This window comes from Pteropus alecto, unplaced genomic scaffold (assembly GCF_000325575.1).
Source record: "Pteropus alecto unplaced genomic scaffold, ASM32557v1 scaffold25, whole genome shotgun sequence".
Taxonomy (NCBI): Eukaryota; Metazoa; Chordata; class Mammalia; order Chiroptera; family Pteropodidae; genus Pteropus; species Pteropus alecto.
Window position 1 is genome coordinate 31,501,712 of NW_006441955.1, and position 23,358 is coordinate 31,525,069.

Sequence of the window (23,358 nt, forward strand, 5' to 3'; positions counted from 1 at the left end):
TGCACCATTTTCTACAACTTTCAACATATCACAACACCATAGAAACATTTTTAAAATTACTTTAATCATTACATCCTTAATCATTAATTTGTGAGAGTTGCCCCTTTTTTGACCTTGTACTTCCAGCCCTTTTTTGCAGCACTGATCATATAGGCTGTTAGGAGCAGTCTCTGAAGTCAGACAGATCTGCAGTTAAATCTCCACAACTCCTTACCAGCTCTGCAGTCTCAGCCACATTACCTCAGATCTTCAGTTTCCACATTTGTAAAATGAGGATAATTAAAATAACTACTTCGTGGGTGGTTGGGAGGATTAAATACGATAATGTATGTGAAGTACTTAGTTCAGTGTCTCACACAGAGTAGTGTTAGTTCTTTTAAAACTGTCTTCTTTTAGTTATCATGTTGTCTTACTAGTGTTTTCATCTTTTCCCTGTCTGAATTTCTGCTGGCCCTTCTTACTCCCAACTCTTAATGAGGCATTGCTCAAGAATCTGTCTTTCCCTCCATTATTCCTTTTTGGGAAGTTAACCTATTTTTATTTATCAAGAAATCCAAGTGAGAAACTTTTGTCTTGGACAGCTCTTTTCTTCTCCACATCTGTCTAATCACTCGCCAGGTCTTTTGAGTCAGACTTCTTTACTTAGCCTAATGCTTTTGACATTTATCCGATTATATATGTGTATCAGTAGCTAGTTCATTTTTGGGTAGTATTCCATTGTACCTATACACCACAATTTCTGCCCATTCAACTGTTTCTGGATACTTGGGTTGTTTCCAGTTTTTGGTGATTATTAGTAAAGCTGCCAAATCATTTGCGTGCAGGTTTTGTGTGGAAATACATGTCCTCATTTCTTGTGACTAAAACCTAGAAGTGGGATTGCTGAACTGTGTGGTAGCTCTGTAAGATGCTGCCAAACTGTTTTCCCAAATGGCTGTATTATTTTGCAGTGTCACTAACAGTATATGAAAGTTCCAGTTGCTGTGCATCCTTGCCAGCATATGGTATTGTTAGACCTACCTTTCTTTCTTTCTTTTCCTTTTCCTTTTCCTTTCCTTCCTTCCTATTTGGGCCATTCTAGTAGATGTATAGTAGATGAATGCCCTTTTTAAGAGATAATTACTTCAGAAATCACAAGATTATCATCAGTGGGACAAACAGGTCTTTCACTATTTTTGAAACAAGACAATGGGAACTTGCCACTAGAAGGATTTGAAAGTTTCTATGAACATTTTAGGGCTAAGAGAGTCCAGAATAAATATGTATGTCAATGTCCCCAGTGAGACTGCTGTTTAACTAGAGATGTTAAATCTAGTACAAAGCAGACACCTTAAAGCATAATGCTTCCCAAAGGCTATTCAGCTTTTAGCTTCATCATTTTCCATTTAGGCTTTGTCTAGACAGTTGACAAGGTTCCCTTCAAATGTTCTGAGTATGTACTTGGTCTTTTAACCATTTTTGATGTTCATTCATCTATCCAAGCTATGTAGAGTGTTGCTGTAAAGAAATGAGCCTAGTTTGTGTTCATCGTTTTATCATACCACATATGCTGACATGGTAAGAATAAGGTTCCTAAAATGTCTTTTTACCAACCTGCTGCTCAAGTTATACTTTTTCCCTTTTGATCCTATATAATACCACAGATTCCTACCAGATATACTCTTTTCTTTCCAGGAAGATCATGGTCTAACAAGCTAATAATAGTTTATTTTCCTGGAGTGAAGATGCGTTTTCTACTCTTCTACCTGAGCCCTCCTGTAGCAGCTTAGATGACTGGCCAGGGTTAAAGGTGGAGTCTGTGACCATAGAATATATTTTTCCCCCTGTGCAAAACTACCTGGTTGGCAAAAGAATTAAACCTACAAACCTAAAAGGATGCTTGTTTTCTAACCAGCTGAGCTGAATGGCCAGATACTATTTTTATCATGCCTATTTTCTGTTTTAATCCCTTGCCTCCATGTCTATGTGACCATATCCTAACTTACAAATAATAGTTTTTATCCATTTTCAGAATGAATTCACACAAATTATCTCATTAAAATCATACCTATCAATGTCACCCAAAGCCATACCCCAGAAAGTCATTTCCTGGACAGCACAAAGAGTCTCTTAAAGTGCCATATCCCCTTTTCACTGCTACTTGGTAAGAACTGCTATCTGTTCCATATGTCAAGAACTAGGGGAAAGGGGAAAAGAGGAAGCTTGGTGGGAGATGTTCTTCTGGGAGGAAGAAATTTCCAAGCGAATGGCTCAGGGTGGGTCAGTAGCTAACAATGGAGAAGATAAAGAGGGTTCCCAGGGAATCCCACAGTCTTAAGAATGGAGTCATTGCACCATCGTCCAGTGCTTTCCCTTTCTTGTAGATTCCTATGCTAAGAATCTCAAGCTCTCTCAGTTAAGGTAGCAACTATGTATTCCTGATGCCTCCCTCCCCTCTTCTAAATACTGAGTGCACTCTCCCACAGAAAGGCTTTGTCAGTGGCTAATTCGCAAGTCTGTTCAACTTAATACTACTAATATTGGACACTTTATGTGTCCAGCACCATGCTGAACACTAGTGATAAAGCCCTGAACAGGAGGAAAACAGTCACTAACTTCATGGAACTTCTACTCTGAGATGCAATGTGACAATGCTGAATACGTGCAACAATACTATTTTCTCTTTAAAAAAAATTGTGAAAAAAGTTTTACTGCATTTTTGGCCATGTAGGTTTATGAATTTTTCAATGAAAAAAATGCATCCCAAGTTCTAATCAACCAACTTACAACTATAATATTATAGTAATGTTTTGCAAAAGGATTCTCTATAGTTTCCAATATTTCTATATGTACAAAGAATTTAGAGACTTAGAGTTATTTAATGGTGAGAAAAGGACTAGAATTCAATAGAGCTGATCCCCTTTTACACAGAAAGTAGTTCTTATAGAATTTAACCTATTTGTAAGTTAGGAAGTTCTTGTTCAGTTAATTTTTAATAATTTGTTGGGGAAAAAAATCAAGTTACCTGGGCACCTTGCTTTTTCTCTTCTATAGTCCCTTTTTACTACTCATTTGCTTAAGAATTTAGTATAAAACAATTATAAAATGCCTACTGTGTGTAAGGCACTGAGTATAATAGGCAGAAATAAGGAGAAAATGTGAAATTGGTTAGTTTAGCTATACGCTTTTTAGTGCCTTTGCAAAAAGATTTTAGTAAGAAGGGAAGTTTGTTATAAGCTGTTAGCTAAATTGAGGGTTTCTGTGGGCAGATGAGTGAGCATATCAAAAGTGGTTAAAAGAATAAGCAATTTCCACTGTTTCTTACTCAGAGTCATCCAACTTAGGCTTAATTCTATCCTTTCTCATTGTGATTTCCATTTTCAGAGAGATTGCTAATATTTTTTAATGTTTCAAAGTAGTACTATCAGTAGGCAAGTATGTATGTATACTAGGCCCTGTGAAATATATAAAAGAAGTGTAAAGTACTGTGCCTACCTTCAAGTGGCTTATAATGCTGTTGGAGACAAAAGGTTTACAAGAGAAACACTACTAAGTACCTGCTAAGAGAGAAATTGCCTGATATCAGTACCTCCTGGGTACAGGTGTCAAATGAAAGCAGATAGCACTGTATGCTGGAGTCATCAGGAAGGCATCATGGACTTTACAAGATTTCCTATTGCCTGCCCCTCTACAGTTTCTTTCAAAGCAGCAGCCAATGGCCTTTATTTTTTCCAGCTTTATTGAGATATAATTGATATATAACATCGTGTAAGTTTAAGGTGTACAACAGGATGATTTGGTGCATGTATATATGGTAAAATGTTTACCTCAATAAGGGTAGTTAACACATCTTTCACCTCACATGGTTACCATTTTGTTGTTATTATGGTGAGAACATTTAAAATTGACTCTCATAGCAACTTTCAAGTATACTACTCAGTATTGTTAACTGTAGTCACCTTGCTGTTCATTAGATCCCGTATTATGACCCTTCTCTGCTGACTCAGTCAGGCCTCCCTCCTGATTCTTATAATGGCCTACAAGACCCACATGATATACACTTCCTCCACCCCAATCCCATCTCTCTGTTAATATCCCCTTTCTGATTCTGCTGCAGCCAAGGCCTTCATACTTGAAAGGCTTATCTTCTTGGAACACTTTCCCCCAGATATCTACATGGCTCCCTTCTCTTCACATACCACCAGTGACACCTTTCTGAAAAACCTTGTTTTGGATTGTACTCTCCTCACTTCTCCTGGAACTCCCTATTTCCTTTCAGTGCATTGTATTTCTCCTTAGTACTTTTTTTAGCTTTTTATTTTATTTTATTATTAGTTTCAAGTATACAGTACATTGGTTAGACATTCGTATAATTTATAATTTATGAAATGATCCCCCCGATTACTCTATCACCCATCTGGCTCTACACACAGCCATTATATGCCATCTGAATGTTAGCTCTATGAGGGCAATGAATTTTTTTTTTTTTCTTTTTTCCTGCTGTATCTCTAGTATTAAAATAATGTCTGGCATATATATTGGGTACATGGAAAAGTATTTCTAGAGTGAATTAATATAATAGAAAGAAAAAAATTTAAATGAGGGTTGCATTCTTATTAAGGAAGACAAAATGAACAAAAGAATGTATGAAGAAATAGAAATAAATATGATATATGTGTGTGGGGGTAGACTAGGCAGGCCTGTCTATAATAGACTAATGGTCTCTTATTTGAGGAGAGTTGAAGATAAAGTTAGATTAATAAAGTGGTACCTAAGACATAAGGCAAAGAGATATTAGCAACCAGGACAAAGGAGATGGGGTTTGATGTCAACGTAAACAGTAGAGTTATTTCATGTTTCTAAGAAGAGTTATCTAACAAATAGTTCTTTAGGAATATCAGTTGAGAATTGGTATGGAAAGTAGATTGAAAGGGAGAGAGACAGCATATAAGAAAGAGAATCAACTAGGCTATTTCACTAGGCTAAGCAGGAGACCTAGGAAGAAGGCAATGATGAAGAGAAAGGGAATGATGAAGATAGGTCATATCTGTGAGAAAGCCTACAAGTGAAAAATCAAAAGGACTTGGGAGCTGAACTAAATGAAGAATGAAGGAAAAGTCAAGGTAACACTAAGGTTTCAAGACTGGGACAGGTGAAGATATTAAAATAGGGAGCCAGCTGGACAATTCTACAGTCTGCAAGAGTTGCTAAAGTCAAAGCCTATATTCCTTCAACTCTTTATCATTCCTTCAGGAAATAATGCTGAAAATTTAGTATCTTTCACTTCTCTCTTGTCTTTAAAATCACCAATAGTAGAAGGCAGACTCAACTGGTCACACTTGTGTGGACTTACACTATATCCGTTAATAATATTTGTCTAGTTTAGTAGGACAAAAATGAGAAATCATTGTGGTACAAAATTACAATATTTTATGTAATTCTTGCCAGCAAAATTTTAAATTATTTTTTATTCAATTTTTTCTTTTCTATTTTCAGCTCTAATTTTAAAATTCTTATTTCTTATTTACTTTATCATAACCTAAATAATCATAAAATATTTCCTAATCTCCAGATATTCTATTTTATTTAAATTAGCTCATATTGTTGTTTTCATGTAGAATCAATAACTGAAATCATATTTTACGGACACCCCTAAATAGAATGAAAATGTCTATTTCACCTTTTAAATTTCATTCTATTTCAGATTTGGTGTGAAGAAAAAGCCAATTTACATTAATGTCATAAGGGATCCTATTGAAAGGCTAGTTTCTTACTATTATTTTCTGAGATTTGGAGATGATTATAGACCAGGGTTAAGAAGACGAAAACAAGGAGACAAAAAGGTAATATTTTAGTTTTAAGATTTGCGTAAAGATAATTGTTTATGAAATGCGATGAACAGTATAATTTTAAAATTTATTTGATTATAAATGTACTGCTTGCTTATTATGGAAGTTTTGAAAAGAGCCCCAAAGTAACAAAAGTAAAACTACTTTATAGTTGCTATTTTAGAGTATACATAATTTTTTGTCATTTAAAATATTTTACTTCTGTTCCAGGGCTGAATATTTGTTTTATTATTTGTCCTATTAAGAATTTTCTATGACATCGTTATAATTGTTCATTAATATGATGTATTTATGTGTGCACTTTGGTTCTCTTAGTCTCGATGATGCAATTTATAATGATTTGTGATCATCAGTTTAGGGACATTATTTTGCAAAAGCAGCCTTTTTTTTTTTTTTTTTGCAAGAAAAGAATAGTAGCTCAACCGAGTCCTTACTTAGCAGGTTCAGATTTGGGTTGTGTTATATATATATGTGCATCCTCCAGAGTAGAACAAGAGTTGTTTTTCTAAAACATCAAACTGGTTTGTCAACTTTTCTGGTGGAACACATTTCCTGGGACCTCATTGCCCATAGGATTGCCCAAGGCATAGGAGACACAATCTGACATTTTTCTCTCAGGCATCTACTGCTTTAGCCATGTGAAAAGGTACCATCCTCCAGATTTATTTTTGCTTCATACTTATTGCACACATGTTGTTCCCAATATTTAGAATGTCTCTCCTTCACTCTGGAAAACTGTTCACTTTTAAAGTCCAGCTCAACTGTTATCTTTTTCATAAAGTCTTTTCCTATCCCCCAGGCAATTAGTCCTGTCCCTTTCAAGTTCTCAGAGCACACAATTCAAATTTCTCTTTTTTAAGCATTTTTGTGTGTGTGCGTGGTATTGAATTATTTGTTTACATACATATCTCCTCAAAAAGTGTGTGTGTGTGCGCGTGGTATTTGAATTATTTGTTTACATACATATCTCCTCAAAAAGTTTTGAAGTTCCTGAAGTGGTTGTATTTCATTCATCTTTGTTTCCCCAGTATTTAGCACAGTGGCTGTTTTATCTGTATGCATTTAACAAATTGTCAAATGAGTAAATTTTGCACATTTTAATCCTGAAGTGTTGCATAGTAGTGATGCTAGATACTTGACATACTATAACAACTAACATCCAACAATTAATTTATATTTTCTAAGTTAGATGTGCCCTCTGTGTCACATGAGGAGACTTTTTTTGTTTTATTTAACTTTTTTTTTTAGAAATTGCTGTTTTTTTAGTCTCAAAGCTTTAGGCAGAAGATACTAATCCAAACACAGCTGTCCAATGACCTCTTAGCATTATTTAATCTCCTAAAATATGTCTACTTATGTTATTAAAGAGATTCTGCAAAATTTTATGAAATCTAATAATATAACTCTTTCGTGACCTCATAGAATGTATTGATAGTTATTTCTACTTCATTTCAATGCTTACTACTTTTTTTAGCCCTAACATTTACATGAGCTCTTATTCAATAAATATTAATATCCATCTCCTTCTTGACCAAAGGAATATTAATGTTGGTAAGAAAAATATTTTTCAGTCACATAGATTCCTACATCCACCATTTGTCATTGTCAGCCCTGGATACCATGGTTTTGTGGTTTGAAGAACTAAATAAGAGTACTTAATAATAACATAACAATTGTAGCTCATATTTATTGAGTATATTTTGTGTATCAAGCACTGTTTTAAGTTATTTATGTGTATATTTTTTCAGGCAGCCTGTACAACAATTCTATAAGATAGTCGCTGTTATTATCTCCATTTAACAAGAAGGAAACTGAAGCGCAGAAAGGTTAAGTACCTTGCCCAGTGTTATACTACCAGTAAATGGTAAAGCTGGAATTTAAACCCAAGTACTATAATTCCAGAACTCACAGTCTTAACCCCTCTATGCCCTTTAAAAATCAGGAAGGCGATGCAACAGCTATTCAACATTTTTATGTGAGAAATATTCCAAAGTTGCATATTCAGTACTCATGCAGATATTTTAACATCATTTCCCTTTCATATTTGAAAGTTTTAGGTAGATGTATCTTTTTAAGTCTGGAGATTTAACCATTCTTCACCCTGATAATGACAGGGCTTTGTTGTTTTTTTTGGTTTGTTTTTTGTTTTGTTTTTTTAATGTCATTATAAAATATATATGAAGACACCTATTTATGTAGATGTAATATTGGTGACATCAGCAAAATACTATTGCATTACCTTAATTCTCATAAAGACAGGGCCATCTACAAATGTTTTATTAAAAATTTGGCTTATTTCTCATGACACCAATATTGGTAACACCCTGGGACCCACCGAGTTAAATGATGTTGCTTTATTGCAGATAACTCCTTAATATATTTACTGGCATTAATAAACTCATATCTATAAAGTTGGTAAGACTGCATGGCATATAACAGTTTTTAAAATGGCAGGGTTAACATTTTGAAAATGGCAGATAATGGGGATTAAAGGTGGCTGTGATGATGAAGGAAATACCTTGCAATGGATTCATTTTCATGAAAAATATATAGTCCAGCACTCATGGCAACTATTATGTTTTAAAACTACAGTACTGAACTGCTTTCTAGTTATACTGTCAAACAGTAATTTCAGATACATTTCGGGCATGTACACCTATGATAGCTTTTAGTTGATCTTATAAAGAACACATAATTTCATTGTGTTTCATTGAGGAGATTTCAAATACTCTGTTTTTCATATTTTATAACTAGAATTCTATTTATTTTAATGTCTGCCCAGTACCTGGAAAATATTAAATAATCTAAAGGTCAACATTGAAGAACTATATAGATAAATCAGTGGTTCTTAAACTATTTAGTCTTAGAACTCCTTTTACTCTTAAAAATTATTGAAGACCACCAAAGAGCTGTTGTGTATGTAGGTTATAGCTATTGATATTTACCAATAAATTAGAAATTTTAAAAATATTAATTTAAAGATAACAATAGGAAACTCATTGTATGGTAGCAAATATTTTATGCAAATAACCATTTTCAAAAAAGTTTAAAAAGTGGAATTTCACATTTTTCAAATTTATCTATCTATCTATTTATCTATCTATCTATCTATTATAGTGACATTGGTTAATGAAATCCACTAAGTTTCAGGTGTACAATTTAGCAGTAAAGCATATATATATATCATTGTGTACATTTTTCAAATTTAAAAAATATCTAGGTTGATATAGAGAACTGGATTTTCACATCTGTTGGGGAATCAGTCTGCTTAATACATTCATTTGGTTGAAGCGTAAAAAGAAATTCCCGCTTTACACAGATAAGCTCTTGGAAAAGGGAGGATATTAATATCCTATTCAGAAAGTCATGGATATTCTTATTTAATACTACACTAAAACTTGACAAGTAGTAGTTTTTTAAAGTTATTGAAGCGTAGTATCTGAAACCATAGCAATGAACTCTTTATGCTCTGCTACATTAACATCCATTGATATATTTTGTACTTTAAATGGACTTTTAACTATTTTTTAGCATCATGCATTCGTCATTTGGATCATATTAGTTCACTGAGTTATATGGACCTTCCAAATGTTAACATATTTTATTATGCAATATCAAAAATTCACATTCATTAATATCACTACTGATCTCATCAGAAAAGTCTTTTAAATATTGGGAAACTGTCAAGCTTACGGTGGCGACGGCGATAGGAATTATAATGAATTTAAAATATGTATTTATTCGTAACGGAGAGTAAATAAGGTCAGAAAAATCCACACTTCATGCTGCCGGATCCAACCACTGACTTATAAAATGTGGCCTCTGTCGTCCTTAGCGGTTCACAATCCCCTGACCGGGGTTTGCTTATGAAACATGAATTTTACTATTTTATCTCACAAAGGAATTTAAGAACTTATCATTGTTTACTTAGAAAGTATTTTATATATAAAAAAAAATCACAGGAAAGCAATATAAATCTATTTAAAGGTTTAATAACTTTTCATCATAGACCAGTTTTTTCTATCTTAGTAAAAATGTGTGCAACCCATTGTCTGCCATAACCTGTATTCACAGATTTCTTATTGGGCTATAGGTGTTTCCTTTCACTAGAAGAGAGAAAACAAAAGGAAGTGTCAGTTGTAATGGAGCTGAAGAAAGAGATGAAGAGTTCAAATTGGACATTATTTTAGGTCATGTATAAGTAGATGGAAGTTTCCACTATAAATTGTACTTGTACCTTAAAAAATAGGTCTGAACTAAATCATAGATTAGGGAGTCATCAACATTAGATAGGAGATGAAACAAGGGATTGAATGAAATTTCACTTGGAAGACATATAGATTATGAAAAGAGAACCAAATGAAAAAGGAAGAAGAAAAAGATGGGGTATAAATATATAGCTTTGGGGAACGCCAGCATTTAAGGAATAAACAGAGAAAGAGCAGCATGCTAAGAGACTGATGTCAGAGAATCAGAAGACAAACCTGGCAAGATCTTGAAATGGATAGGACAATAATTTCCATTGCAAAGAAGTTAGTGAAGTGAAGATTGAAATCTGTTCCTTCGATTTGTCAACAGGAAGTTCATTAGGGATGTCAGAGAAAGGAGTTCAAGTGGAATCCAAAGAGTTGAGGAGTAAACTGAGAGATGAAGTTAAGACTGAAAGGAAAGACTACTCTTAGGATGGAAGTTTGGCTTTGAAAGAAAGAGAAAAATAACAGGAAAAGTTTCTTTAAGATGACAGACACTTGGGCATATTAATATATCTGAAGACAGCAAGGGGTGCTGATACAGGGAACTAGAGAAAAATTGATGAAGCAGGGTCTCAGAAGGGGGTGAGAATGGTGTTCAAAGATCGGAAAAGGAAATACTTCTTTAAAGATGAGGGCAGTAGGAGGCTATAGATGCAAATAAACTTTTATCTAAGCAGGAAATCAAGAGAGCTCATACTTAGCTTCAGTTTTCTATATAAACTATAAAGCGAGATCATTTGCAGAAAAGGGTTTGAATTAAATATAATTGATATCACTCTCAAGCATCAAATTTTAAGTTTTTTTTACCCTTCAATTAGGAGTTAAATATTTGAACTAATAATCTAAATGTTCTCAAGAACATTTTGATATTTCACACTTTCGAAAACATTTGTGTCTAGTAGTTCACAAAGAATTGCTCTTTCTAAAAACCATAAGTGGTTTTTAAGTGAAAAAGCTTATCATAACTTTCTATTTCTCTGGTGTACTGAACTGGATTTTGTAGGAGAGGAAGTCGGGAGTGTTTTTATTTCATTCATTTGTTTTTTATTTTTATTTTAAGGACTTGAAGTTTTATAAAAAGTATTTATTTATACACAATATTATTTCCGAAATGTGACCAAAATGTTTAGGAGAAGGCTAATAGAAGTTAGAAAATAAGCAGGAAAATTTTAGTGACCATGCATTTGAGTGACAGTCTTCTGTGATAGGTGTAGAGAAGCCCAAGTTCCGATGTCACTTTGGGAGTCAGGGCAGCAGTTCATCTTAAGATCTCAATGGACTGATCCATCGAGTTGTGTGTAGTAAAGATAGTATTGAGTTGTCTTAATTTGGTTTCTCTCATTAGGAAATACTTGGTTTACTTTATTCGTCAGATATCTATATGAAAATGGGAGAATTTCTGTTATAGTCTTAAGATCTGTCACACTCACGTATGTTCACCAATTTTTGATTATTCATAGTTGTTTCTTTTTTCTCCACATCTTTCTTGCTTCTGGCCACCTTTGGGTTGTTTCTTTTATTTGCTAGGAGTGAAACACCTCTCCCAGATGATAAGAAGGACCATAAAGAAGGGAAAATCCAAACTATTTTTCTGTTATTATATTGTCTAATAAAATATTCGGTAGGTGAATCAGAGTAGATGCTAAGCTTCTAAAACAAAAAAAACCTGGATCTAAAAATTCTGGAGCCTTGACTCAAGATGAGTGCTCTTTGTACTTTTTCATACTTCCTCTTCTCAGAAATATCAGATGGTATTTGTAGATGTCTCACTGAAACAACCAAAGCTCCTAAGTGTATAATATCCCAATATTATATCATTTCAGATAGATAATGCCTACCCTTAAAATGCCTGTGACAGACAATAAGTACTCAAGAAAGTGAAGTTGATTAATTTTAGATCCGTAGCCTGTGAGTCTCTTTCCTTTTTAATTAATTCGGTCAGATGTATTTGGAGAGGAGGACATGCAAGTCATTTCTGCTTTGTACAGTGATTTTTTTGTTTGACTTAATGAGAAGAAGAGAAAAGACATAAATGTAGTCCTACTTCATAGTTTTTTCAAAGGATTATTTCACAAAGTATCTTTAGCCTTGTTTTTATTTAATATTCCTTTGGTAAGGGATATACAAATTCACATAAATACACAAATTCAACATAAACCAATATTTATTTTCAAGGACAGATTTTTATCTGGCACGTGGGCTTGGGAATTCTATTTACACAGCGAAAGAACTCATATGAACATTGGCATAAAAGCAAAGGTGTGGGAAAAAAACATGTTTCACTCTCCTCAGTATCTCAGATATGTGTTCATAACCTTTCTATCCCTTTAATTCAATGTCTCGTCCCACCCACTGCTGCCCACTTAATAACTTACCACATTAAGATATTTGATAAGTGAAACTTGGGTTTATGGCTGACATATGCTGCTTTGTCTTTGTTCCAGACCTTTGATGAATGTGTAGCTGAAGGCGGCTCAGACTGTGCTCCAGAGAAGCTCTGGCTTCAAATCCCATTCTTCTGTGGCCACAGCTCGGAATGCTGGTAGGTAGGAAGATAAAATTAGCTTGAATTGATAATCCTCTTCATTATCTCTATAATCTATATTTCACAAATGTAAAAGTGTTAGTCAGGAGTTAGGTATAAAGACATTAGTGAAAGACCAGATTAAAAATAACACGTAATTAAGTAATACCTAGTTTTGTGGTTACCTTTACGTGCATGAAAAAGATTCTTCATATGTAATATCCTTGCAGTGTTTTCTCAGATACTAGTTTTTTAATTTTTGTTTGTTTTTAATACACGTTTTGCTGTATTCTAGTGGAGCTCTTAATTAGAAATCAGGAATCACTTCATAAACCTCATTTTCTCCTAAGGTTACTGTTTTAGCCATTCATGTTAGATCAAGAAAAGGCAAATGGCTAATGTATTCATCTGGTTTTACTTTTAAACTGATTTTAACTTTGAGAGAAGCCAAGGTTATGGTTGAGGTTTCGTCTGCTAAGAAATATGAGGTAGAAAACAAAGATATTTTATCTTTAATAAAGAGTTTATTTTCTCAGAATGTGCTGAGTTTTTAGTTGTTAAAATAATGGTATGTGTTCATTTGTTATAATTTTAATAGGAAAAGTGGAAAAAGACATCAATGAATTGAAAGTTAGTTGTCTTAAAGCCATGACAAATGCAGGGAACGCCTTTTGTTCTTCATTTTTTTGAGATATATTTGATTACTGTGAACTTTAAGGTCCTACTCAATAGATTACATCAAAGCATAATAGTAGCATAGGAAGAATGTCTTCTCAATTTTCAATTATTTCTTTAGAATTAGGGATTGGCAAATTATAACTTGGGGACCAAATTTGGCCCGTCACCGTCACCTGTTTTTATAAATAAAGTTTTATTGGAACCCAGCCACATCTATTTGTTTACTTATTGTCTGTGGCTGTTTTTATGCTGCAAGAGCAGAGTTGAGTAATTGTGACCAAGACCATATGGCCTGCAAAACATAAGATATTTACTCTCTTGCCCTTTGTAGAAAAAGTTTTCTAACTCCCCTCTTAGAACAATAAAGAATATTGCTCTATTGGGCAATTGAACTTCTTAAATATGTTTCATAGATTCATAGACCTGGGAGGGATCTTAGAAATAAACTAATTTACTCTCCCACATCCCTCACCACAGCTTTTTAATGGCTGAGAAATCTAAAAAAGGTAGTCACCAGCTCAATATCACACTGCTTAAAGGCAGAGCTAGAATTAAGATTAGAGAATGCCAGTGCTAAAAAGACCTGAAAAGGATAGTTTATTTACAAATCTCTATTAACAACCATTAGCTAACAATGTAAAAAATAAAAGATTCCTGGCAGAGCCATTTCTTATCTGACTTCTGTTCCTCAGAAATGACAGAAGAACCTAAGCTCACAAATTGAGATGAGCACTAAACACAAATTGCTTAGACCTTTTCAGAGAGCTCTTAAATTGAATAAAGTTTAGTTTAAAGTAGTTAAAAAAATTAAATGCACTCATACTAAATCAGATAAGAGGAACATATGTTATCTATACACACTTATTAACTGCCCTCAAACTAAACTTTGTTAATATTAAGCATCACCTGTAAAGTCTGAATTAGCACTGCGTAGTTGCGCAGAAACTGGGGATGGAGGCAAAGGAAATGAAAAACAAGTGTGCCTCCAAAGGACATTAGCAAAAGGGAACTAAGGCTTTGGATTGGACATGTGTTTATCTATCTTCTCTATAATATACAGTTGCAAAGCCATCAAAAATATTTAACAGATTGTACAACCAGGTTCTTAACTCCTTTTCTTGGTTTTAGGAATGTGGGAAGCAGGTGGGCTATGGATCAAGCCAAGTATAATCTAATTAATGAATACTTCCTGGTGGGAGTTACTGAAGAGCTTGAAGATTTTATCATGTTATTGGAGGCAGCTTTGCCCCGGTTCTTCAGGGGTGCTACAGAACTCTACCGTACAGGTATATAAATGATGGGTTTCTTTTTAAAACTGTCCTTAACTTTCTTTGTTTGACTGCAACTTGTGTGATTAGTAGTTTCTTGAGTAAAGTGCAAGAAATAACTCCAGAGAGGCAGATATGTTGTTTGTTTTTCCCTACCATTTTCAATACAGAACAATTCCTGGCACACAGATGGTGTTCATTAAATATTTTTCGAATGAATAAACATGCATTAGGTGATAATTAGAAGGCGTTGTAGGAATAGTAGAAAAATACAAACTACAGAACCAGTCTTAGAAATGTGTAATATTTAATAATCCCAGATACCAAACATTATGACCATGATTTCTGGCCTTGGACCTGTAGAGGTGGCGGTAGGACTCAGCCCCGTTTGTAATGATCATGTGCTATGTCTGTGAGAGTACTCCTGAAAGTGACTGTGCTGGTCAATATAATTTGGGGTTTTTTAGGGTTTTTGTTTTGTTTTTGCCATTCTTTGATAAGATACAGTCATAGGAACTCTTTTTCTAGGTTATGCATATGCCCTAAATAACTGCTAACACATAATTATATAAAGTATAGGTAATGAGAAATTAGTATTTAAGTTTGAAAATAGATATTTTATCATATTTTTAAAAATGAACTAGTCACAGCACCAACCATTCGAGAATACAGTATGTATTGTGATAGCCTACATTTTACTGAGTGGCAATCCTTACTTTTACTATTGGACATCTCATTAAGTCTTTAACAGATTAAGGATTCACATTATAAAGAAGTAAATCATAGTTTCAGTATGATTAGGGCACTGTTTTTTCCTGAGCGATAGTAATACAAAACAATTGTGTTACCTGTTGTTCAACATGCCATATTAAGTTAAACCATCTCTTTAAATAAAGAAGCATTGATCTTGTGTCTGTTCTCAGAATTATTTACCTTTTTTTTCCCCCCTTTGTAAGTAGGAAAGAAATCTCATCTTAGGAAAACCACAGAGAAGAAACTTCCCACTAAGCAAACCATTGCAAAATTACAGCAGTCTGACATTTGGAAAATGGAGAATGAGTTCTATGAATTTGCACTAGAGCAGTTCCAGTTCATCAGAGCGCACGCTGTACGGGAAAAAGATGGAGACCTCTACATCCTCGCACAAAACTTTTTTTATGAGAAGATTTACCCTAAATCAAACTGAGTACAAGGTGTTGTGACTATTAGATTTTTGAACTAAAACTTCTACCCTGTCTTCACCTTAGTTCTCGACTCCACAACTTGGATTGCTGATAGGTGTATAAGACAATTCGTACTGAGCCGAGTTAGGAAACAGACAATAACATCAAGTAGATACTGACTGGTATATCAGTGAGCTAAGAAGTTTTCGTTTCAGCCTTTTTTTTTTTTCCTGGTTAAATTTTGGTGGGGATTATAACCTCCTGCCTGGAAAAAACCTACACAGCACCTAAAATAAACACATAGCAGTTCTAATCAAAAGGCTAATTACAATTTTAGAAAAAGTTCAGCTACTATGTTTTTGACAGAGCATTTTTTCAACTAACCGTGAATGAAGATGAATCCATTTGCTACTTCCACCTTTACCTGGAGGTTTGGATGGAACACCTCTACTGAATAGTGTTATTAACTGTTTGGCCGTATGTGCTTTGTTTTTGTGAATCACGTCTCATGAAATTTGTTGGAATGTTTGATCACGTTTGCTAGGAAATGTCTCTGCTATAGTTGGAATTCCCATATATATGTAGGTCATGTTAATTTTCTTTAAAAATAATTATCGTTAGTGTTAAAAACCAATTTAAACTATTACTAATACTGTAAAAAGAGTCAAAGCAGTATTTCTCATTCCTGTCACCCCAGATTGGGGAGATACTTCAAAGAATGTTGACATTGCCTGAAGTTTTAGTTAAGGCTTCCACACATTAATATCAAAAAAGATAAATTTAGTATTGTTTCTCCATGGGTTATTTGTAAAGCTGTAAACTGAGATATCAGTGACTCCATATTATAACTCCATTAGTGAGCTGTGGTATGGGTAGGATTTTCCTACTTCTTCTGTACTTTTACTTGTAGACTATTTTTACTAAGGTGCTTTATAATGTGTTTTAAAGCATTGCATTTACAAAAAAAAGGAAAATGCTGTAAATATTGCATATTTTATGTATTTGGACCAAAAGGTTATAAGTAATTAGACAAAAGTGGTTTTGCACCAATTTTATTATGTCAAGTAAAACCATCAGACCTACTGTTCTTGTATTTCTCATTTAACTTTATCACTGTAATGAACTTTAATGACCTTTCAATTTTGATACACAGTACATTATTCATAATTGGGGGCAGTAGTTACAGTGGAAAGAGTACTGGACAAGGAGTCAGAAAACTTGATTTCTGGTACTGGCTCTGCCACTTAATCAGCTGTGTGACCTTGGGCAAGTCACTTAACCTCTCTGCCTCAATTTCCTCATCTTGAAATGAGGGTAATAATACCTGCTGTACCTACCTCACAGGGATATTGTGAGGATTAAATGAGATGGCATGTGAAAGCACTTTGAAAACTGTAAAGCGCTATATAAATGTAAGGTATTATGGAAACATCTTTAACATATAGTTTTGTACCATTCATTTTTTAACCAAAAAAAAAAAAGAAAGGGAAAGTCCACTTATAAGCTGGTTGGAGGAAAGTTAATCTTGATATAAATTTGTGTTTGATAAAGATCTCTGTTTTATCTTCCCTGTTTCAACTATTGAAATATGAAACACCTGTGAATTCTTAACGATTCATGAGCAGCTGCTTGATTTCAGGAGGATCCCTGTTTGAAAAAGACTTCATTAGCTGACTCAGGGCTGGGGTAAATTTGCTCTTCAAATTTGGAAAATTTTTCTGTTTTTATTTCACATTACCAGTCAGAAATGGTAGCTATTTTATACTTCTGGTTTTTAAGGTATATTTTGCAGAATTTAATCACCCTGTGCATTCTTTACCTTCTCCTTGGAGTAAAAAAGATTTTAGAAACATTTTCTAAAAGAATAATCTTTAATATATATAGTTGAAATAAATATTCCCAAACAAAGCCTCACCAAACTGTAAGCATTTTAGGCAGGTTGCTATAAAGGTCATTAATTGTATAGGAGGCAAGGAAGGAGCACTACTTATCAGAAAACGTTTATTAACAAATTTAAAGGAAAGCTAAAGGAAGTTGAGAGGAATCATTTTAGCACCCTTTCCTCTTAATAGAATATTAAGAGAATATCAACAGCATACTTTTTTTATTTGGCTTTCTTTTTTGTATATTTACTAACTTTTACAGATATTGGTTGAAAATATATACAACTTATTTTCCTGCCCAAAAGTAAAGCACTGTTCCAAGGTGGGGTGTTTGACATCTATCTGCTAAGGAACCCCAGTATGCAGGTTATTCTTGGAGAACATGCTGAAATCTTCTTGAGGTGCATTAACTCTTCTACGTAACTAGAGTAGCACATAGTGCACGAGATCAGGAGGTCAGTAAACTTTTTCTGTAAAAATCCAGAGAATGTTTTAGGCTTTGCGGATAATACGGTCTCTTGTCACAATTGCTCGACTCTACCATTTAGCACAAAAGCACCCATAGACAATACATAAATGAATTAGCATGGCTATGTTCCAGTGTAACTTTATTACAAAAACAGGTGGCATGCCAGATATGGACCAAGGGGTTGTAGTTTACTGGCTTCTGTAATAGAGAGATCATTATTTATGGAGAAATCATTGTTGAATATGTACTCTAGTGACCTAAGAGAGTTTATATACTTAACAAAAGCTCCTAACTTATATCCAAAGAATAGCTTTTTGATTCAGGCATAAAGTTTTATGACTTAGATTGTTTCCAGGTGGACATGTTTTCTTTTCCAGTATAACTGTTCAGAATAAGGGGGTTCTATCATCTTTTAGGGTCAGTTAGGAGTATCCTTCCTGGAGACTGGAAAAAGAGTTAGATTTAATTCCCTCTGGTCCAATATGTCCTGAGAGTCTTGATGAGTGCAGAGTCCTTATAATACCTAACTTTATAATCAGATATATAGAACCACTGAGACAATAATGTATTTTTTTAAAGTGGCAAATGTAGTTTTCTTTTTTCAGCATTTTGATCATAGGGAATTTTTTTTTTTTTATAATACAAAAGCAAATTAACCACTTCGAATTTTAAAAGATAATGTTGTGTGTGTGTGTGTATATATATCTCTATATATCTCTATATGTTTATTTCCTAAAAGAGGAAAAAGTACCTTTTTGTTCAACTTGTATCAACTCCTGTTTTCTAATTGCTGTGAAATGGCAACTGTCGATAAATTATTGTGACTGTTTTAAAATGTAATGGGAAGGATATATTTTGATTTTACCCAGCTTTAATCTATACAGTACCACTTAAGTATATCTGATAGCAACACTTAAAATATTGCATGGGGATTACTTTTCTATCATCCATACACATTTGTGCAACTTCAAACATATTAGGTGCTTCTGAATTCCTGATGATTGGGTTTAAACTATTGAAAATCAGAGAACTTGAATTTACCAACTTTTGAACTTTACATTTTATTTTCTATTCTTAAAATTCAGTTAATGGCTACGATTTGAAATCTACTGATGCTCTTAATATATGTGCTATTGAAAATTCCTAAAATTGTTAGTGCCATCAGTGATTTACAAACAGTATTTTGATATTACAGATGATTTGCTCATTGTATTTGCATAGTTAGAAAGAAAATAGTTTGTAGACAATGATTCTCTTTTTTCTAATAAAATGAAATAAAAATTCTAAAAGCACTAGAGAATTTAACTAAAGGCTGGTTCCCAAATGCATAGCTGGTATTTTAATTTATATTCAAATTCTACATAGAGAACATCTGTGTAAACCATCTATCTGCACACCTACGGTCCTAGAATCTTTTATTATGAGAAGCACCCGGTACTGTAACCTTTTATGAAGTGGTCTTTAGGAGACCCAGGTGCTTCTAATTTAGGATTTGAAACTTGCCTCTTTATAAATTAACGATATTTACTTTGAGAGGAAGCAGGGCGATTGCTGTTAAATTTTTGCATCCTTTTACCCTGTGCAAAGTTGCCTTCTGATGCCAGCTAAACTGCAGTTGAAGCAGCCTTTTGAAGGGAAAGGCGACCCTGTTTCAGATGCACTGCCAATTCAGCTCCTGTGCGGTGGAGCTTACTTTCTGAATTCCTGGAGTGAGAGTTTTAGAGATTGAAACGGGTAATCAGTTAGTCCGATTTAGCCTATAACTTAAGTTCATACAGCTTTGTGACCTTTGCAGTGCTATTTGTAAAAGGACTCTGATGGTGATGATCTCTTAAAACACATTACTGGTAAGCCTATGGTTCAGACACACTGGTGCTGCCTACCTGGTCTTTCAGACAGCTTCCGTAGCTTGCTGGTGAGAGTCAGGTGTGTGAGCATCTCTAAAGCAGTGTCGAATGTAATTTTGAGAAACATGGATTGTATATTTTGATTTCGATTTTATAAATACACAGACAGTTAAACAGTGCCTTTTCCCCGCTACAGTCCATGTTGGAAGATGCTCACTCCTTGCTCTGTTTCTGCTTTCTCTCTCTTCTCTCCTCCCTCCTCCATTCAGTTGATTCATTTATGCAGTACTGTTTCCAACCTGAAACCATTTTGTCACATCTGTTGGAGAGATAATCACTCCTTTTCCTTCACATTCTGCCAGCTTTGTGTTGTTGAAGTGTTTCAGTTGATTACCTGATGCAAAAGCTATAAAATAAACACTCAGTGGGAAGGGGAAAAATGTTTTGGTGTCCTGTTTTAATATTTTCCTCTGTGACCTTAACGGTGCTGGACATTTTCCAAGAGGACTCAGCGTTCAGTGTCATCAGCTTAACTCTAGATATCATTGCTACCAGAAAGGTATGAATTATCACTGGTCTATAATGATTTTCTGGCTTATTTGTGACAGTATTTTATCCAAACTGACATGCCTGTGCTTTTTGCTTTGTACTTCATCATTGGTATTGAAATTTCAGATAGAAAATTTACAATTTACAAGGTATACGTAAGATATACACTTAATTAGAAGAAAAAAGAAATAAGGGCTAACAACTTAAAATAAAAAGGAAATTTGAAGGGAAAAAGTTAATCTGATTAACAGTTATTGCATAGTTTAGACATGTCCATAATGCTTCTTTGAGAATACATATTTCTACTTAACTATCTTTTTTCACTCTTAAAGAAGAAACTCTCAGTTACATAGATTTCCAGTTCCCAGCCACTGGCTCATTGTTTGAGCAAGTAATTGATTCTTTTTTTATATGATATTGGGTTGAATAAAATACTAGTTTAATGATAAATTTTCTAAACAGAATTTGGTCTTGTACACACAGACTCAGAACAGAGAACATGGAGTTGAGAGTCAAATAGACCTCATTTAGCAATGTGACTTTAGTAAATGGAGAGAACAGTACTGTTATAAAGGGTGGACCTGATAGATGCAAATTGCTGGCCCAGACAGACTAACAACCAATAAGTTTTTGTATACTATGTTGAGATATTGTTCGGATGCTGCCTGCTCTTCCAACCCTGCGGTATACCAGTTGTGTTGCTTTACAGAGGTTATTTTTAGAACTATTTTTGAATGCCACTGGCTTTTACTTTTTACTGACAACCTGATATCTTAATCCCTCCTTCCTTACGTGCCTATAGCTTAGATATTCTGTGTCCTGATACCTACTGTTGTTTCTGTGTACAAATTTCCTATGAGAAAAGGGGTGGGGAGGGAGAGTGCTGATTATTCTAAAGGAGACTGGACTTGCTTTTTCCAGAAGTGGCTATAATTTGAACAGTGTAAACTGCCAAGTAGTATATGCATAAAACTCAGGATACTGGAGTAAAATGATTTGCATTTTTTTTTCCAGAAAGGAAACTACCCATACTTGATAGGAAAAGAGGACATTTGCCTTAGAGTTGTAAGTTAGTTGATGATGTTAGAATTGCAGGTTCTTAGGATTATCTGAAAAATAATCAGTATGTAATGATTGTTGCCTAAACCTGCATATTTTCACTGTACTCTTATCACCAGCTATTTTTTAAAGCCGCAGTTGAACTTTCTGAATTTTTTCCCAGTACTGACAATGCAAAAATGCAAGTTCCATACTCTGTGCCACCTACCTGTCACCTTACCTTGTCTTCATTACACCCTGTCTCACCTTTGTTACTGCAGAGCACAGGTGTGGCACCTTGCAACAAAACAATAATAACGGCATCGCCAATACAATTGACTTCAAAATGCACGTTTTCCCCCTTTCTACTTCAGGACTAACCAGTTGAGCAAACAAGGAAAAAAAATTATAAAGTCACTGTTCTCTTTGTGGTAATTAGGTTCTTCTAATAGCATGAGACTACACAGATAAGTAAGTTTTACAAACTATTTCAAGGAACTATTTAAGGTATTATGGACTTCCAGATAATATATTTAGCACTTCTGTGAGATGGAACAACAGGAAAAATGTAAGAGGGACTTTTTGATTTTGCCTTTCACCTACTTTATTCTATGAGAAACTAAAGTCCCTCGAATAGTTTATTTTTTGATTCATAATAATCCCTAACAGTTATCTAGTTGTTATTTCTTTCTTCCCACCTTTTGGCCCTGTGCGTATTCAATACCAGATGACCAGCTTGGTGAAATCGCCATCCCCTTTTTTGGGAAAACTTGATATCCTTATTTTTTACCTGGAAAATTGAGGTCTCGGACTTCATTTAATCTCTTGTATTCCCATATGACTCGGTACTTGCCTCCTTTTTCATACAACCTTTACCATACACATATTGTTTCTGGAGATTCTTATAGCTTAACAACTGAAAGTCACTTTGAAAACATGCAGTTATAAAGTATAGAGAATTTATGACTGGCCATAAAAAAAGAGGCAGTTTGTATGATAGAATGTGGGCTCTGGAGTTTCCTCATCTGTAAAACGGGAATAACACCAAATATCAATAGTTAGTTTGAAGGTTATGTGAGATATATGTAAGCTTAGTACTTAGTGCCTATTACTTAATAAGCACTAAAGAAGTGCTAACATTGCCCTCTATGATAAATATGAAAGAAAAAGATGAAGAATCATCCATCTGCACATACTGCACAGCCCCTCAATCATCCATTAGTGTGTGCCAGGCATGAGGAATATGAAAGACGAACAACAGGCCTGGCCTCTTGGTTGAGAAGACAGGAGGTAAAGAAGAAATACAAAGCATTGTTAAAAAATCATTTAACTTGCTGATAAACTGCCTCTTTGTTGTTGTTTTTGTATTAAGGATTCATAACCACGACCACTATCCCTGGACCTTTTAATTTAATGCACTTAACAGCTTTCTCTCTTAGTTTTAACCTTGAATTAGCAGAAGCACCAACAAGTCCTAGTAATGAGGTTCTAGACACCTCGGACCCATTAGTTTGCTCTAAAATGTAAACTTTATTCATCCACATGGTAGGTTTAATTTCATGACAAATGAACCTGCCTTTCCACTTCTCTAGACACCTAATTTGGTTCAGAGGTTAAAATGATAAGATTTTACTATGAGAGGTATTTCGACATTCGGATGTAATTTTTAATTCTATTTCAATTTCAAAGTCATTTAAACAATAAGAAATACAAATAAAGCAATACACCTAGTCCCAATATAGAACCAATATTTTGCAAGTGGGCCCAAACCACAAAAGTAAGTTTAAATTAAACATTCATGGATTTGTCCCTTCATTAGAGCAGAGGAAACTGTCCTTCCTGGGGCTTATTGTGTATT

The 23,358-nt window shown here is 34.3% G+C and overlaps 1 protein-coding gene across 4 annotated transcripts in view; it reads left to right on the plus strand.

Annotated features, from left to right (window-relative positions):
• Nucleotides 1-18,906, plus strand: part of HS2ST1 (heparan sulfate 2-O-sulfotransferase 1) — a 163,322-nt gene extending 144,416 nt beyond the window's left edge. For 2 of the 4 annotated variants that reach the window (XM_015595293.2, XM_025051909.1), the window contains 4 exons: nucleotides 5,684-5,822; nucleotides 12,526-12,623; nucleotides 14,412-14,569; nucleotides 15,508-18,906. In XM_015595293.2, coding sequence (XP_015450779.2) covers nucleotides 5,684-5,822; nucleotides 12,526-12,623; nucleotides 14,412-14,569; nucleotides 15,508-15,737 — 625 coding nt within the window. In that variant the 3' untranslated portion in view covers nucleotides 15,738-18,906. The remainder of the gene's footprint in view (nucleotides 1-5,683; nucleotides 5,823-12,525; nucleotides 12,624-14,411; nucleotides 14,570-15,507) is intronic. The other 2 variants (XM_025051908.1, XM_006919382.3) reach the window with 2 other exon arrangements.
• Nucleotides 18,907-23,358: the final 4,452 nt, after the last annotated feature.